This window comes from Leucopleurus acutus (genome assembly GCF_964270905.1).
Source record: "Leucopleurus acutus genome assembly, chromosome: 11".
Taxonomy (NCBI): domain Eukaryota; kingdom Metazoa; phylum Chordata; class Mammalia; order Artiodactyla; family Delphinidae; genus Leucopleurus; species Leucopleurus acutus.
In genome coordinates, this window is record NC_139152.1 from 23,483,850 (window position 1) to 23,502,660 (window position 18,811).

Consider the following 18,811-nt stretch of genomic DNA (forward strand, 5'->3'; position numbering starts at 1 on the left):
AGCTAAGAATAAACAAGCCACATAGATGTGGTTTTATTATTCCTACTATAATACCCTAGAGGAAGTATTTCAACTTGCAGTGGACAAATAGATACATGAGAAAAACTTATACCTTATAACCAAGTCTATACTTAAAAAATTTCAGAAATCATGATTTTTGTTCCGTGAACTGGTAGAAACCAGAGTTAAATTTAATTAAATAAATTTAAAGCCTGTGTTTAAAATTTTAAATTTAATTAAATGAAAATATATTTAAATTTTAAGTAAATTTAAATTAAAAAATGTGGACGGCTGAGAACTGTTTATGGTAAGATATTTTTCTGTAGTGTTTGTAGGTCATATCAAATCCTTCTGCATTCTCCCTTGGAGTGAAAAAAAGAAAGAAAGAAAGAAAGAAAGAGAAAACAATCAAAGCTTGACATGGTGTGAGTGGGGGAAATCAATACGTTTCTCTAACAAATGGTGAAGGTGCAGTAGCTTCTAAAGCTTGAGTGAAAAAATGAAAGGGGTTAGTAGAGCACTAAAGGATTGGCGTCGGGGTTTGTTGGTGGAGAAAGAAGCAGGGTGATTAAACCCCCGTGGGTGTTGAAGGGCTGGGAGCACACTGCTTTAAGGCAGGCCGTATCCTGAGCCATCTTGGTTTTGTAAGCTTTTAAATTGTGGAGCCATTGATTGAGGGACAGATAGGGAGGAGATTCTAGGTCTGTGCAAGCCAAAGCAGAATAGAGGCTCCACACCCCACCTGGGGACACGGAGGAGGAGCTGGGGCCCCGGGAGCCGGTTACCGTGAATTGAGCTCCAGCGATGTCGCGGAGATGTCAGACAGGTGGTCCCCTTCCAGCCAACACCCAGCCACGCCCGAGCTCAGCCAGGCCGATCGAGTTCGCCGCTTCTTCTTTTCCTGCTCCTTGCGTTTTCCAGGCTTGCTTTTCTTTTTCTTGCCAGGTGTCTTCAGTGGCTGCTCTTTGTACGTCTCCACCTTGTTGGTTTCCTGAGTCAAGTATCTGCCCTCATCGTCAGACCCAAATCGGACGGGGTGGTTCTTGGTGTTGGGAACAGGCTTGGAGTTGGGGGACACCTCCGAGGTAGCTCTGATTTCAGCTGTGTGGATTTCCGCGATCAGATGGTGAAGGAAGAATCGTCGCCGTAAATCTTGGATGGACTTCCCCTTGTCATGGAGAAGCTGGTGTTCAGACACAGCTCTTTTGCTTTAAGGGAAAAAGAACAGGAGGGGAAGGAAACAATGACATTTTAGTAGATGGCAGAGACCACAAAGACTTGAGGAAAGCCCTTTAAATTGTCTAGTTGATCCAATACAGGATACAAACTAAGCTGGAAGAGCTGCAAGCTGACTGAGCAGGGAAGGGGCGAGAGCGGAAGGGAAGAGCCGGCCGTTAGGAGGCTCCGGCTCCAGCCTCAGCTATGCGGCTCCCTAGGTCTGTGACCTTGGTGAGAACATGAACGTTATTGGGCCTCAGGGCCCCCATATGTTTAAAAGGAAAGGATCAGATTCTGAGATTTCTATGTTGTCTTCTCAATTTAAAATATTATGATTCAGTTATTCAAAGAAATGGACAGAAATCATTGGGCTTTTTTCCCCACATTTTCCAGAGTTGTGTTGGGGAAATAAATCCAGGTGTCCTAGTCTGGGAAACAAAAAGGTGGCTGATTTCACCTGAGTACTCGCCCCAGACATACTTGTGCATGAGCAGGCGTGCATGCACGCGTACGGCTCCCCACTTGAGAAAATAATACTACTACTGAATCTCAAAGAAGAGTAAGCTCTACTAGTAAAAGCAAACAAAGACTGAAGGATGAAGTGAGCTGTGAAGCCTGTCTAGGAAACCACCTAACAGACTGAATTTGAACATGATTGATATTAGACTATGGGCTACCAAGAACCTATATTTGAAGGCCAGCTGTCAGAGAGAGCATGCATAATTTTCTGTAAAGTAGTGGGTGGTCTCTTTAAAATGACTTTGAGTGTTTAAATTAAGTGAGATCATTCTATTTCATCTGTGCGTCTCTTTTTTTTTTTAATTTAGAATTTCAGAGGGTAATATCTTAAGTACTTAACTGAGAAATTCACTTTTCTATTTGTTCTTTGTCTTAAAAATATCTCTAGAAACAAATATGATTTTCCTGTTTAAACAACACTCTAATAGAAATATAGTGAAAAAGAATAAACTAATTCTCTATCAATTCTTTTAGATAACACCCCAACTCTTGCTTAAATGTCCATTCATGCATTCTTGTATTATTCTGTGTGTATTTATTAACCAAATTTAAGTTTTGCATACATGAATCAGTCATATTATGTCTGCTACAACTATGCTGCACCTAACTCCAATTTCTACCACTGAAACAACCCTCCAAAGTGGCTCATTTTCAAAAGTATCTGAAGGGGCCTTCCCTGGTGGTGCAGTGGTTAAGAATCCGCCTGCCAATGCAGGGGACACGGGTTCTAGCCCGGGTCCGCGAAGATCCCACATGCCGCGGAGCAAATAAGCCCGTGTGCCACAACTACTGAGCCTGCGCTCTAGAGCCCGCGAGCCACAACTACTGAGCCTGTGTGCCTAGAGCCCGTGCTCCGCAACAAGAGAAGCCACCACAATGAGAAGCCCACGCACTACAATGAAGAGTAGCCCCCGCTCGCCGCAACTAGAGAAAGCCCGTGCGCAGCAACGAAGACCCAATGCAGCCAAAAATTTAAAAAAATAAAATTAAAAGAAAAAGTATCTGAAGGTATTTCACAGGGCTGCATCCCACATATTGTCATTCCCCTGACACTACGATAGATTTATCTGGTCTCATTACTTTCATTAATACAACTTTAACTCCTCAGAGAAATATGACAATAATAAATAGCACTCTCCTCATTTTACAGATGTGGAAAGTGAGGTTCAGAGAGATTAAAGGCCTCACACTTGCTCACATGATGAGAACAGGCAGAACCAGGCTCCAAAGATGAAGTCTTTTAATTCTAAAACCAAGATTGTTTTTAGACTTCCTCAACCCTTTCTCTTACTGAAGCTGAAGTGTATGTTGAGGAAACAAGAAAGGAAGGTCATAAAGAGACTGTGGTAGGCACCATGGCAAGGGGCAAATGGACAGCAATTTATCAGTTTCCTTGAAGACCAAGCTTGTCCCAAGAAGTACATTTTCATCACCAGAATAACGAACCAGGATTCCTAGTCTGGATTATCACTGGGGGAAGGAGAGATTGTCTAGTTATATTGTGAGTCCCAGAAGGGTAAGGCATGAAAACACAGTCATTATTTCTCCGGACCTTATAGCCAGAATACCAGCTTCCTTTCAGCATTTTAGCGTGTGCACTGACTTTAAGCCATGAAGCTTGTGCAAAAAAGACATGACTTAATGGAAAGGAATTTAACAGGAGCCTGGTTTAAATGAGGCATGAAGGAGTCTCTCTTCCTTTTTGAAGGTGCCACATGTGACTAGATTAAAATTCACTTACTTTGTGGCAGTAGTTAGTATCCTGGAAACTCTTAATAACCTACAAATTGGAGGCTTTGCTACAACAGATTTATATTGTCTAATAACATTTTTAAAGAATAGGACTGATATACTTGCAAGTATTATAAGTATTGCAGTTTAATAAGTATCTTTTAGCAAAATGTCACATTAAAGAAAGAAGTTCTTAGGTGTGATCAATGATACTATTTGGAGCTTTTATTATTTTCTCAATTCCTGGCAGATAGCCACCCATCTGTATTGTTCTCCAAATGTATAATACAGCCTATTCTAGCTTAACTCGGGGTCAAAGCTTTTAACAGTTGGTCTGTTCTAATCAAGCCACTGTTGCTCATGCCTCCTCTGACTGGCATATATGCCTGTCATCCTGGCTAGCCTGTCAACTGTGAGTCATGGTGCCTTCCTAACTCAGGCACTGCTCTTTCCCAGGATTGGTTCTCATGGGAAATGGAGTGATCATTCTATCCTCTGTTTTATAAAAAGCCTACAATATGGTACAACTTTGTCCAGATTAAAATAGTACATCTTTCATGGGGTACAAAGATTCTTTCTGCCTTTAGGGGTAATTATTAATATATTAGAAAACAAAGACTTTCTTAAATGTTAAATCTGAAATGCCGTTACATAATTTACCTACTAGCTCAAAGGTGTCTGCATTGAAAATATTGTGAAGAATGAATTTCTGATTGAGCAACTACACTAGAGGATCAGGAATATAATAGTGTCTTTATTGTCAACAAGGTCCAGGGAGTGTTCCATTTATTTTCCAAATAAGACATTAACTGAGACAAGGGTAAGTGACTAGCATGTACAAACTAGATGTACACGGGTGGTGGGCAACATGTTCCAATTACGGAGGCTTTCACTTTAGATAATTCTGAAGTACTTAAGTTGTAAATATGGCCTCAGTAACAGTCTGTTACTTTATATGTCTGTAAACATTGCATAGCACAATGGTTCACATGACATTTATTACATACCCCACATGGAAAAACAAGTATGCTATGTTCATGGTCTCCTTTGATTATTATTAAAAGATGCAAAAATGTGGAGGAAATGCTTAACACAGATAACTCTGAATTCAGTCAAAATACTGCTCTTCTGCCTTAAAAAAAAAATCACTCTCAAGGGAGTTTTCAGGGAAGAAGATTCAATTTCTAAGGAGCTCTCATGGAGCATAGGGAATAGCTGGAGTGATGGGAATTCCGTTTTCAGCACAGGAAGAGATGGCATGCTCGTGCTGATGCTAGGCTCCTAAGGAAGGCATCCGGGTTTAAGAAGAAAAGTTCTGTGGTACATGGAAGAGTCAGGGTTAGGGTGTTAGAGTTAAGATGACTCACCAGAAGTCCCTTCCAACCCAAATGACTCAGTCGAAAGTTATGCTTTTCACTAAGTGGAATAGACCCAGTCTGGCTCCCAAGCAAATCAGTCAATGATGTTTTAGGTTTCTGAATCTGCTGGGGCTTTCTTTCTAAGTTAAACACAAAGACCGCCACCTGCTGAAAGCCACATACATCTGGACAAGAATGTCCTCAGGTCTCCAACTTACTCACGCTCTAGACTCATTAAGTAAAGTCCTTTTGCACTCACAGGTCCAGAAGGTTCACAACCTACATTGCCATGGCCTGGGAACTGTTATTGTTGTAGTAGTTTCCTCTCCCTTAAAAGTTAGCCGTTAGCTAGAAAACATCTAAAGCAGTTTCCCTAATACTTGGTGTGAAAAGTAATCGGGGAGTAATATGATTTGATTATATGTTAAAATTTCTTTCCAGGATCTAGGTTGATTTGTCGTAATAGTAGACTAATGCTTTGTCTAGCGCACAAAATTTACTGTTACTTGGTAATAATGCAAAAATAATGACTCTTTTTTTAAACTCCATTTGGCTGCAATAATTTGATGAAACCTTTTAATCTGCTGATGATTTCAGCCTCCATGAAAAACCATGGCTGTAATGTGATGATCTATTAGCCACTAACTATAAGAATGTTTTGTGGTAGTTTTATAACCATCTGCTGAGTGTGAGTGTTTAACTGCAATATTGTATTTCACCCACAAACAAAACTATAACAGAGTCTCTGGCTGCTAAATGGTTTCTGATGTGTCTTTTGCAAGGTGCAACAAGGAAAGAGTTAAAAATAGCCTTTAGGACTAACTTAGCACTATTTTTATGCCATAACTGTAGATTTAATCATGGCCCGTTTACTGTTTCTCAAAAGAGAAAGCAGGTATTTCTTAAGCAACTTTAAAGAAAAAAATTGGCTCTGTTCCAAGACAGTATTTTTTGACCAAATAAATACAGCATTTAAGTGTGCTTTTACAAATGTACTCTTCATCTATATTTATATATGGATTTTACATAACTGAATTAAATACAAGTTTCAAAATGAGCAAAAAGTCAATACAATTTCCAGAAATACATCAGCAAAATGTTGATTTGAAGAATACAATGCAGCTTTATCGTCAGCAAAATGTTCTACACAATTTGCCTTAGGAGATTCATAATAGATTTTCATTTTGGTGCCAAGGTTCAGACATGTCTAAAGTAATTTCATTTAAGGATTCTCTGCTTTAATAATAATAGACTAAGGGCACATATAAAAAGTTGCCTTTTTTTACACCCTTGGGAATTTACAAGAAAGCACCAGGAACTTGATTGTAAGTATTAGATATTGCTATTTTTATTGTTAGTGTACAAGTTCTCCGTAATTCCTTCACCAGAGGCAAACTTGTCTCAGTTCTCAAACTTTACGGTTTTCCCATCCTGAACACCGAGAGTGCAGCTTAAAGATCACCCAAAGATGGTCTTACACACATTAATGAACTGCTAGGTCCAACGGATTATTAAGCTAGTGTACTCGCCCACTCTTCCAACTTTTCAGTCACACAACATGGTGTTATTTCTCTGGTGTGCTTTGAGGTATGATTATTTTAAAGTCAAAATTATCCTTAAAGAATCACCAAATGAAAATGCCAAGATACAAGTTTTCAGTCTACAGTGCAAATATTTGACTCCAGATTAAAGAGCTGTTAGCAATAATTCCAAGGGGGGAAAAAAGTTTCCACACCTAATATTCATTTTGGAATCAAGCACTCTAGCGTTCTTGAACGGCATCAATACCAATGTTGGAGTTGTGCCATTGCAAAGTTGTTACTACTTCATTATATAATATGCCTACATTATGTAATGTGGTCCATTTTATATGCTTAAAATTATGTCATTCATAATAAAATTAGATGTAAAGTTTTTGCTTTTCACACAAAACCTGTCACCCACATGCAGTATGTACGTATACAAGTGCACACAGACATATGTCGCCTGGACCCCTCAGCTTCCGCCGAGTTATCTAAGTTTCTTGCAATCTTCACAGTTTCAATATCTTCCCAGGTCCTGAAAGTAACCCTTTTTTTTTTCACTAAAGGAGATTTTGCCTAGAGGAGATTCTGTAAAACGCTCCCTCTCATGGAAACACAAAAAATTTGTCTCTTGCCTGTTGCCCCTTGAGGTTCAACCAGTTCTCCCGCCGGGTTTGAGGAGCCGGGCTCAGCCCCGGGCAGGTAGCGGATCTCTCCGCTCTCTAACCCGGGCGAGGAGCATCACTGACCGCGGCGAGCCCTGGGCAGCGCCCCAGCCTGGTGGCCTCTCCCCCTGGACTCCCCAGCCCTCACCCGGCGCCCTGGGGAGGACCGGGCACTTACAGTCGGCGGCCGAGCTCCTCCACCGAGCGCCCGCAGGAGGGCACCGAGTAGCTCAGCAGGAACAACGCGACGCTCCACTGCTGAACCAGCCTCCACAGCATCGTATCCTCTCTCTCTGGGGACCTGCAACGGAGAGGAAAGGGGCCCGAAGTGTCAGTCCGGCATCTCCATCTCCCCGCACTACCCCGCTGCGCCCCTTCAGCTTGCTCTCAAATAGCCTCCTCAAGGGCATCTCCCAAGTTGCAAAGAACAAGAAAAAAACTTCCTCTGGAGCCTCTCGGCACTTACTTATTTAGGAACAAACTACTGTGCTTTTTCCAAACCACACAGGCAAAAAGGGACCAAAAAGAGGAAGAAAAAAAAAAAAAGAAAAATCAGAGGCGCCTCCTCCGAAATAATAACCAAAATGAAATGGGTTTATATATGTATCTATGATGAGCAGCGTGTTTACACGTCTCCCATAGCAATGTCTAATTAATCTGGCCGGCAGTATCTTGGGTTCGGGAAGCAGGGCTAACCCCTTCTTGAAAAAAAAGAAAGAAAGTTTCCCCTTCCGAAGTCCGCTTCTTTGCGAACTAGGCCGTCTTGTTCCAGAGCCACTTGCAGCGAGACCCACATATATATACCTAGCTGTCTGTCTACCTCCTCTGGTGGGCTGGTTGCTTCCGGAAAGTTGATTCCACACACCCTGGGAACCAGTTTCAAGTGCGTGTGTCGTCGATCAGGAGGGCCAGGTGGCGGCGAGGGCGGGTTAACAGCGGCGCGGAGGGGCGGCGGCGGCCTGAGCGAGCGGCAGGGCAGCAGCGGCCCCGCTTCAAGACCGGGGAGGCATGCTGGCCGGGCGGCGCAGGTTGGAGGAGAGTTGAAAGCCGAGCAGAGGAATGTTCACACGCTCGCAGGCAAACCTGCCGGAGAAGTGAGCGAGTCGCAAAGAGGTGGCGCCCTAGGAACGCGCGCGGGGCGAGCGAGGGCGCGGGCGCGCGGGGGGCGGGGGAGGCGACGGGCGGCCGGAGCGGCCGGAGGGGAGCCCCGAGCCGGGAACATCCCACCGGCCACGGGGAGCCCCCCTCCCTCCCCGCGGCCCCCGGCGCTGCCCGGAGCTCCCCCGAGCCCCACCCCGGAGCGCTGGCCCCGCCGCGCCAGCCCGGGGCCGGGGGCGTGGGCGGATCCGCACGTTCCCGCCGGGTCCCTCCGGCCCCGGACCGCTCCGCGGATCTGCAAGCCGAGGTCCCGAGGGCGTGCGGACCGCCCGGAGCAGCCACGACCCCCGTCGCGCAGCTGCAGCCGAGACCCGCGGGACTCGAGCCCCGCGGGCGCCCAGGCCGCCGGGGGCGGTCGGCAAGGAGGAGGCCGAGGAGCCGGGGCGAGAGCCCGGGCGCCCGGCATCCTCGGCGGGGAGGTCGCGGGCCTTTGGCCAGTGCCTTTTAGGAGGCTTAAGCCCGCTTTGGGAGCTCCGGGAGCGTGATGGGAACCCTCCTCCCTGGCCCTTTCCTGGGACAGGCTGAGTGGGGAGTGTTGACTAGGCAGGGGGGAATCCTTCGCATAGAAGAGTAAAAACGGTTTCAGACTTCAGGTCGAGATGGCATTTCTTGCTGTCTCAGAACAGCTGAGGACATCTGGAGCCTGTCCAAGAAAGCCCGCGCACAGGATGGAGACCCCCTTTTGAATTGCAGAGGGGGACCGAAAACTCCTGGGGAGCGCACACGGCCCTTCCGTCCACAGACAGAAGTCTAACCCGCTCTTTTCCCCGATAACCTACTCTGTTCCCCGCCCCCCCACCCACCCCGTGTCCCCTGTTACATATTCTAGGGTGACTCTATCCTTGTCGCTTCAGCCTGCAGAAGCAGCGGAACTATCGCTCTAAGCTGCTCTGCCTCGGAGAAGCGAAGGGAAAGCAGGGGGTTTTTCCCAAAACTGTTGGGCGGGGAAGAAAGACTGCTCTGAATTACTGGGCAGTATCGTCTAGGGAGTGCTTGCAGCGGATGTGAACGCCCTCCCCACGGACTCCTCTATCTTTCGGAAATGAACCCGGGTGGTTGGGAACCATTCAAGAGATGTTTGTCTTCTAGACAGACAATCCCACTGGTAGGTTTCAATACTCTGTAGAAGGCTAGTGTGATTTAGAGATTTGAGATGATTAAGGGAGCCTGACCTTTATCAAGCCTGGTTTCTGGCTGATGCTCCACAGTTTTACCAAGGTTGGGTGAAACAGCGCCCTCTCACAGACCCTCGCTCATCTCGGCTCCCTTTTCCCATTGTTAGCTGCTTAGCTAACTAGCTTTAGCTAACGTTTGCTGCTTAGTTTGGGTGGGTGTCACCCCTTCTCAGAAGCTATCATCTCCCTCATTTGCTTGCTTTAAACTTCACACTTAAAAAATAAAGTAAGCAAAAATCAAAACTTGGCTTCCTCCAACTTAAAAAGAAATCTGGGAATTTCCACAACTTCCCTTGAACGTTTAAGAATCTATAGATGTTAGACCTGTTTGCATGGCATGAAAAGACAAAGTATCAGCACTCAGAAATGTCAATCTTTGAACCTCTAACACTTTCTGATTTATAATAAATTCTTTCCAAAAAGACGCAGGAGCCTTAATGTAATCGTTAGAGCTGAAGGGGGAAATCTGTAAAGTAAATCACAAATGAGCCATTTAATACTTGCAAGTTGTTTAACATTAAAATGATAATATTTGCTTCCACAATGAAAAACCCAAAGGTACTTAGCCAAGTTTCAAACTACCCAGGCTTTAGAAAGTCAACCCTCCCCCAATAAAAGGTTAAAACAAAAAGCAGATTGAAAATATTAAATCACTTACACTGTAAATAAATTCATTATAGTCTCAGAACATTATAAAGACTGGCCTCAATAGACTGCTTTGATTTATGTTGCTTTTTCTACTAATTAAACAAAATTGACCCCCTCTCCCTCCCTCCTTTCTTTCCCCCCACACACTTTTCTGATGTTAATGGCAAAACATCTATCAAATATTTTTAGAATTTCCTCTCCTCCACAAAAAGAGAAAATATAGACACAGGAAAAATAAATAGTCTTTATATACTTGGAATACTGAAGCTTTCCTCATAATTTATTACTTCACCTTTTCCTTGATTTACAGTCTTCTCTGCTCTTCTGGCCAAAGGAGGGAGATCTTCTCAGCAGTCTCTTCCAGAAATAAGTTTTTTGTTTTGTTTTTTCGAAAAAGTAAAATTAAGTCTTAAATGAATTAAAAATTTCCTGTAAGGAGCCTTCTGTTCCCACCCAAGGTAATTATTAGAAAGCAGGTCCCTCTTCTAAAACCGCCCTGTTTATTACTTTCAGTAGAAATTCTCCTCAAATATACCCTCAATATATACTTTTCTGAGAAGGATATTTTCTGACATCATAATCTAGTTCTCGATATAATTGAGTAACCTCTATGATAATGCTGAGGACACGACTGCAAATGAGATGACTCCACACTAGAAGGCTTTCTTCTTTTCTTTTCTTTTCTTTTTTTTTGAGGCTTAGGAATAGAAAAAGTGCCAACAGAGGCAGAATGTTTGCTTAGGCCTTGCTATCACATAAATGCACCTTAGCAAAGGAGGATTTGAAGACCTGCCTTTAATCTGAAGTCTCGCCATGTGAAGACAGATTAGCATTGTGAGATCTACTCCTACACGAATGCCTAACCCATGAGCAAGCCCCAGACTTCCATCTTCCCACCCCCAATGACAGAATTATATCCCAATTTTAAAAAGAGATTTTCTAAATTTCCAAGTGCACTTTTACTCTTAAATTCATGTTTATATAACCAGTTGATGTCTATCTCCAGGGATATCTCCTCTTGCAATTTAGGGAAAAAAAAAAAAAAAACCCTAGCATTTATGTTTAGCTTCCTCATCTTTCTCCCTTTTCCCCTCCTTGTCTCAAACAACAAGCAAGGAAGCATACAAATGAAAAAAAAACACCTACAGCTCTTTAAACAGTGAACCTGGGCTCAGAAATTCCCTTATCTTATTACAAAGAAACATCCAAATTTAACATTTGCCAATCTGTAGGTCCAAGCTATATCTCTAAAATCCTATGAGACCAAACAACAAAACTCACCCCTTCTCTTCTCCGGTCTTTTTCTTTGTTTGCATAAAGAAGTTTGCATAATTAGCTCATGTAAAGTTATCGTTTGATTGCATTAGGACATGGTTCAAATCACTTTGAACCATTGCCTGGATTGGGACTTGAGAGCTGACCTCGAGGTAGCAAAAAAAAGGAAGTAATGCCTTTAAATCCCACATAGGGGCAGGAAAGGGTGTGTTTCATTATTAAATCTCTTTATAGTTAGATGAGGATAGGACTCAAACTGGGGCTGTCTTCTCTAGGAACAGGACTGGCTGCTGACCTGTGGAGGGGCTGCCTCAGGAGAAGCACCTAGATACCATCAAGCTGATGGGATTCTTTTATTGGCAAAGTGGGTCTCATACCCTCCTGGCCCTTCCCTACTTTCTGGGCAATGTTCAGCTTTTCCCAAACAGGACCAGAAAGCCCACGGGTGAGGCAGTTTTCCTGGAGGGCCCAAGCCAATGTGAGATGAGAAGGTCTTTAAGAAAGCGGGGTCTCCAACAAGTTCTCCAAGGTCAAGCAGTGGTGCAACCTTCCAAACCTGTGAACATCAAAACATGACTGAGAAGGAGTCTTCTGGCCAGGGGTGGAGCCCCTATGTGTGTGTGTGTGTGTGTGTGTGTGTGTGACACAGAGAGAGAGAAAATGGTTGTGTAGTGCAAGAGTCCTGATCTTCTGGTCTGATGCCCGCTGGATGCCCTTGGCTGGGCCCAGTTCCTGGCTCCCTGAAGCAGGCAGCTCTGGACTTGTGTGAGGCCACAGGGAGAGTTCCAAGTCCCACCTGGCTCAGACGACAACCCCTCCATCTGAAACTGATCTTGGGCATGTCACACAGCTTTCCTGGCAGGGACCCAGCTCTCCTGTGAGCAGAGTCGTCCTTTCTTAAAATTTGAGCCCTGTTGTCTGGAAGGCGCTGCCCACGGAGAATCGGCAGGACCTCGGAAGCAGTTTACATCCCTAACACCATCCCCCGCCCCTTCAAACTGGGCCAGCTCTCAGCTCTGCACAAGGCAGCACCGGACTAGGGTACCCATCCTCTCAGACAGAAAGGCATCCGGACACCCACACTTCGCCAGGGTGTGTGTATTTAGCTTGAGCTTGTGATTACGATGTGTTTGGGCCCTGCCTTCCCTTACTGGGATTCCTGTCAGAAATAAGGCCGCGGGAGAGCAAACGTGAAAGCCACGCTCTTCCCTCTCTGGGGTCTCCCGGCCTGGTAGTTGCGCTCTGGGCGCAGGAAGGGGAGGTGTGTGTCTCCTAATGGCAGGAGGCCCGGGTCTTGGAAGAGGCGTGAGACGACAGGACCATCTTTATCAGCCCTCATCTCCCACTACAGATTTAGGTAGCCCTTGCGAATACGGTACCCAGGGAGGCTTGGTTCTCGGGCACCTTAGACTTGATGGAAAATTTAGAGGCCTGGGAGGCCCTCGGAGGGTCTAGCTACGTTCCCTGGGTTCTTGGGCTTCTCTTTCTCAGCGTCTGGACTCCGATTGCAGCACAGAATCCTTCTGTCCGCAGCGGTAGAATTGAGGCCTTCGCGCTCCGCCCATCCCGCTAGGTTTACTGCATGGCTTCGCACCCAGTACAGAGATGTCCGCCCAGCTCGCCCCCTCCTCCCAGAAGGGCCCTGCTTCTGGCTGCGGGGGAAAGGAAGCTTCGGGAACAGTGTGACCCGAAGACAGGGTCCGAGGCACTAGCGAAATTCCTGCTAGCAGGGCTCTCTCCTCCCTTCTCCCTCCTGGGCAATCTATGACTCAGACTTGACATCAGCCCCTGGCAGACAGTGACAATAAGTTCCCAGTGGGGGTGGGGCGGCTGTACCCCACCCCCGGCCTGTCCCGGCCCAGGTCCGGTCTCCAGGGAGCTGTGCAGGCTCAACCTCTCCTCCTGGAGGCCCCGGGACTCTCTGTCCTCGGGCCCGCCTCCCGCGTGTCCGTCCGGCGCGGCCAGAGCCCCGGAGCCCGTCTGCTTTATTTCATTTAACACAATCGGCAAAGCCAAGGCGGGGTGAGGGGCGGGCGCGGGCCCGAGGGAGGAAATGAAGGGACGTGGAACAAAGTTCTCTCTGCCAAGTCTCCCCGTCGGATTCTTAGAATCCGGTGGCACCTTGAAGGCCTGATGTGAGGGCAAGGAGACGGGTTATTAATTCTTGAAGCCCGCTCTATCTATATATAGCTGCTCAGTGGTTGCTGTTGGCGGTCGCGGGGGGTGTAGACCGTGGAACACATGGCACCTCTCCAGCGCTTAGAAATCAACCTAGCTGGTGGCTCCCGCGGAGTTCGGGAGCGGCGCGGCTCAGGCTCCGGGAAGCCAGTGAGCTGTCCATGGTGTTTAAGGCTCCTTGACGTGCGTTCTGGGCCGTCTGGGCGAGGCGCAGACCCCCGCGCCGGGGGCTGCCACACTTCCAGCCCCAGCCTGCCGGCCACCGAGCCGGTGTGCGCCGGGCACCGGCCGGACGTGTTCGCGTGCACAACCCCGCGACGCGCTCTCGCAGGGGCATAATTCCAGAGATAGACGGGAAAAACCTCTCAAGTCCAAAGTGTGGGTTTCCTTTTAGCTCCTTCCTGAAGGTGTCTTTCCCCCTCAGGCGACACTTCTCGCACTTTAAGAAACGTCGGTCCAGCCAGCAGCCTACCTCCCTTCCCTTTTGAGTTTCTAGTCTCAAAAGAGCGAGAAGCAAGTCACCGATCTTATTATGCTTCTCATAATGGTTAAAAGCATCTACGAACTGACCATCGCTTTTGGACCGTGTGGTATCGCTGAGGTGACGCTCGCCGCTTCTATTGAGTGGAGAAGGCGCTGGGAGATTGTGGGGAGTCTCAGGGATTTCGGTCAGCTCCTTTCCGAGGGGTGATTGGGGTCCTTTGTAGAATATTATTGTTCAGAGGAGCGACTGCTTTATTATTCCCCAGAGCCCTGAGCAGTGTCTGATTGCCACTCTTAGGGAAGGAGGAAACAAAGAAATTGTCATGTAATATTACAAAGCTGTAGGTCCATTCTCTGTGAAGTACAGTTCTGCCTGGTTCTTGTGACCTGGCCTTAGGAAGAAATCTTTATGAACTGAATTAAACTCTTATACATGTTTAAGACAGAGAATATTTTGCCTTTTTAATTATCACCACATCTTACCTTTTTTTTTTTTTTTTTTTTTTTTGCGATACACGGGACTCTCACTGTTGTGGCCTCTCCCGTTGCAGAGCAGAGGCTCCGGACGCGCAGGCTCAGCGGCCATGGCTCACGGGCCCAGCCGCTCCGCGGCATGTGGGATCCTCCCGGACCGGGGCACGAACCCGTGTCTCCTGCATCGGCAGGCGGACTCTCAACCACTGCGCCACCAGGGAAGCCCCACATCTTACCTTTTTATCTTAATTTCTCTTGGCAATTTCCCCCCTACTTATGTCTATTAGAGATCCCATCTCCATTTGAGTAACAAACTTCTTTAAATACTACAAAAAGTTAAGAAAAAGATTGTAAACATTTATAACTCTTATTTGAGTTTTGTGCCTTTACTTATGGGGATATTTAATTAACATCCAGAACATAATGGAACCTTTTATGTTTCTGAACAAGACATCAGATTGGAACACATCATTGCTTGCTGCTTCTACCCTTCTTTCTTATCTTAGTGCGGTACTTAAAAAAAAAGAGTGTGTGTGCTGATTAATAACTGAGAATGCCTGATGTAAAATAGAAAGTATTATGATTCAATAATTTTCATAGCTTTTGCATTTATAAAATAAAGATAATTAGTGAGGGAAAATAAGGTATTTCTTTATATCAATAAAATTGATATTAACATTTTACTTTCCTTTTCTCTATTTATAAAAATTAATAAAATAAGGCTTGAATGTGTACCTAGTTCCTTGAAAATTATGAAATAAACTGGCCTAATAATATTTTATTATTATTGGTTTGTAGTTTAGAAGTTTAGTTTTGTTCTATGAATTCTTTGGTAACTAGTCTTCCTCTATATATCCCTTTACTCTCTTTTTTATGAAAGGAGAAGAAAATAGAATGACATAAATAGACTTCATTCTTTTATTCTTTATCTGCTCCTATAACTTAGGAAGCTATCCTCCCCAACTTCACCTCCACTGGTAGCTTAGCATTTTCCTTTGTCCCATATTGATACCAATTGAGAGTTTCCCCTTTAAAGTTCATCCAATTTCCTTCAGTTTCATTATTTTTTTTTAAATTAGCTTTCCCCAACAGCTTGTTAGATTTTAAAGATCTCATTCTTTTATCCATTTATTAGAGAGGGTATTAATCCTTCCCACCAGCAGTTTTGTTAAAACTTCCAGACATTTTTTTCTGCTTCCAAGAGGAAAGTATTCAATCAGTATAATTGTTTATGAGCTAAAAATGAAAAAAATCCATCGATCTCTTGTTTGTGTTCTGCTTACTTTCCCAATGTGCTCAGCACTGCTGTGAGCCCAGAGGAGGTCTTCTGAAGATATCTGTGGAATCAAATTGAATTGTAGTTCTTTCTACCTGCACTTTTGAGAAATGAAAGCATATTTTAAAATTATTTTAGATCTACTTCCCAAAATTCATATATAAAGCTCATTTCTCTGCAGCTGAAAACTTTGTGTAACGCATTGTCTTTAAAAATCACAGTGGATTGGGAGGAGGCATCCCGTGTGTTATTCTCTCTCAAAAGTCTCTCTTTCCTTAATGTTTGGTTCATGGTATTGCTTTCCTGGAGCTATTTCTCTCTTCATTTCATTTGTGCTTCACTTCCCAGAGACTGGTAAATGAGGGGGGAAATGTGGACTCATGACGCATCATCATATATTGAGATCAATTATTATGTGGGAGTACTTATGTTAAGAAAATTTAAACTGACCTTAGCAGAATTTTGTTGCACTTTGCTCCTTTACTTCTCATCCTGCTAAGCTGTTAATTGTACATAGAACTGCCAAGGTACTTTTCACGGTTAAAAAAAAGGAAGCCGCTTTTTGTGGAAAGGATAATTTTTTTTTTTGGTCCTATAAACACAGGTCACATTCTTTGTAAAGCTGTTTTTAACAGGCAAAAGTGTACATGTCTCTAGCAGTTAAACTTGCCCTTTAAAAGACCTAGCATGTCCTTAAATGGAGCAGCAACTCAACTGTGGTTGATATGGTTCCCAAAACCCCACGTTTTAGAAGGGTTTCATTGTCGAGGTGCACCAGGATGTACTCTTAGGTCTATAATACACAGTCTGGGCGTCACAACCACATATTTCCCTCATCTCATTCCAACCCTGGTGTGGTGAAACCAAAAAGACTCCAGATCAAGGAGAGTCAGGATTTGCGGAGAAAGGGCTGTGTAAGTACAGTGGGTACAAATCTTTAAGACCTTCCCCAGACTTCTAAGCAGTTGAGAAGGTAGCTTGTTTGCTAAGTGGGGCAAAGTGTCTCCAGGTCTATCGCTGGAGCTGCTGACATAATTAATGATTTCATCTGGAGCCTGAAAGAAGGCACTTGTATTCCCTCTGGCATGGGCAGGGCAAGTTCATGTCCAAACTCTAATACTTCGGGTTGATTTTAGCTAACAAGACTGTTGGTCCTCTTGTTACATACCCAAAACCTGAAAGCCAAATATTATATTAGGCTATGATACTTCCCAGCCTTGAGGAGGTTGACACATCCTAAATATATAAACAGATACTATTATCTAAAGATGAATTACATTCTGGTTAGAGATTCCTTATTCCTAGGTCAAACCAGGAAAACTAAAAACCATAGAACAGCCCACCACCAACAACAACCACACAGCAAACTACTTTCAAAATCAACATTTTCCACTAAACCTTATATGCAAAAATTTTCTTGTCCCATTTTACACTATGAGGTTAGTGACGATCCTTGAAAATTAATTATGGTACTGAAAAAGACTTTAATAACATTTCTGCTAAAAATAAACTGGAGGCAGTGTAGTGCCCTGGATTCATTATTGCTTACATCTGGTTTCTATTTTTGTGAGTTTCATCTGGTTCTCAGAGAGTTCATTCACAGTCATCACAGGTTTAGTTTCCTGTTCTCCAATGGGAGAACTTGTCTTCATGACCCATCTATTTTTCATCTGAATGCTGCACTTTTTTACATTAGGAAATGTGGAAAAGGAGAATGAAAACTATATCAGGTCTAATCAAGCAAACTGAAGTCTGAAGAGCATCTTTTAGCACCTGATTTATCCTGAATCCAGTGGCAAATTACAATGAGGAAATCACTCTGTTTTAGACCCTTGTAGAAGCAGGTAGGAAATAAAAGAGAAAATAGATGGAAGGAAGAGGAAGGGAAGATGGAAGGAAAGGAAGGAAAGGGGAGAATGGAAGAAAGAAAGAAATTAAAGAAGGGCTTCTTTGTCAGTAAGAACACCCATGCCCACCCCATTATATTCCCATTGCCCATAAGACATGGTAATGTATTTTTCTTCCTTTCCATGTTAACTTTCAGGCCTTTTTCAAAGAAAGGAATGAGCTGTATTGTATGCTGGTTGAAAACAATGTCTTGGACTCCTTCCCACACTTAGGGAGGGAGGGGCAGGATGCCAAAGGAGCCTTAGTCCTTGCTGATCTGGACTTGGGTAGACCAGTTTGACTCTAGTTTATAAGTTATCCTATCTAGTATCTTTTTCTCACCATCTAAAACTTCCCAGTGGTTCTCCTCTGTGTAAGCAACACCATCCCCTTTTTGAGATGACTACTTTATCTAAAGATCCTATCTAGTTCATATTCCAAGGTCTCATGAAGGCTATTCTTTTCACCTCACCATATGATTTTCCTAAATTTCCTTCCTGCTGGTATCCCAGAGATCAAGATATCCTAGATGCTATCTACAGTCAATAACAGTAATTACAAATATTATTGAGCTCCTATACCTAGGACTGTGATGACTTCAAAGAGCATTATTTCATTCACAATAGATTGCAGCATTGTCTTTCTTAACTAGGGTAAATAATTACTAGAACTGAGATTTGAATTTGGTTTTGTCTGACACTATGGGTCTCTCTAGTATGACTCAGGATCTGACTGCCACATCTCATACCCACTGATCTATAAGGGTTGATTTGGCTAATGTGACTGGCTAGGCAACTGTTATCTTCTCTCACCCATCCATGTAGGTTCCTGAAAGCTATGCACTTAGTTGAAGAGGTTGAGAATGACCATTTTTCCATCAAAGGTTATTGAGGCACTGAGTATCTTCACTGGAAAGCAAACCGTAGGATGCTCTAACTCTACAGACCAAAATGAAAAGAAGAGCATTCTTTTTCTTCCCCCCTGCTGATTACATGATCTTATTACACACTACAGAAATAGTTCAAGAATCAACCTTATCTGATGGTTTTATGCCAACATCTATTGAAGTTCTACTTTATGCTAAGTTCTATTCTTAGAGCTTTAAAGAAAGCCACATGCATGGGATTATTGTTCTGGTGCCCATATCAATTATTCAAGATAATTTCTTTCCCTTTCCTTTCAACATCATATTTGGACCTAACAATTTCAGCTTTTGTTAAGGGGCATAATATATATTTTTGAA

The 18,811-nt window shown here is 44.1% G+C and overlaps 1 protein-coding gene across 1 annotated transcript; it reads right to left on the bottom strand.

Moving 5' to 3' along the window:
* Positions 1-781: 781 nt before the first annotated feature.
* Positions 782-7,889, bottom strand: PTHLH (parathyroid hormone like hormone; the record flags this gene model as incomplete). The annotated part of the gene is made up of 2 exons (XM_082849899.1): positions 7,193-7,889; positions 782-1,208 (listed from the first exon to the last, which is right to left on the bottom strand). The coding sequence occupies exons 1-2, from the start codon at positions 7,291-7,293 to the stop codon at positions 782-784; spliced, it is 528 nt and encodes a 175-aa protein (XP_082706025.1). The 5' UTR covers positions 7,294-7,889.
* Between the last annotated feature and the right edge of the window lie 10,922 nt (positions 7,890-18,811).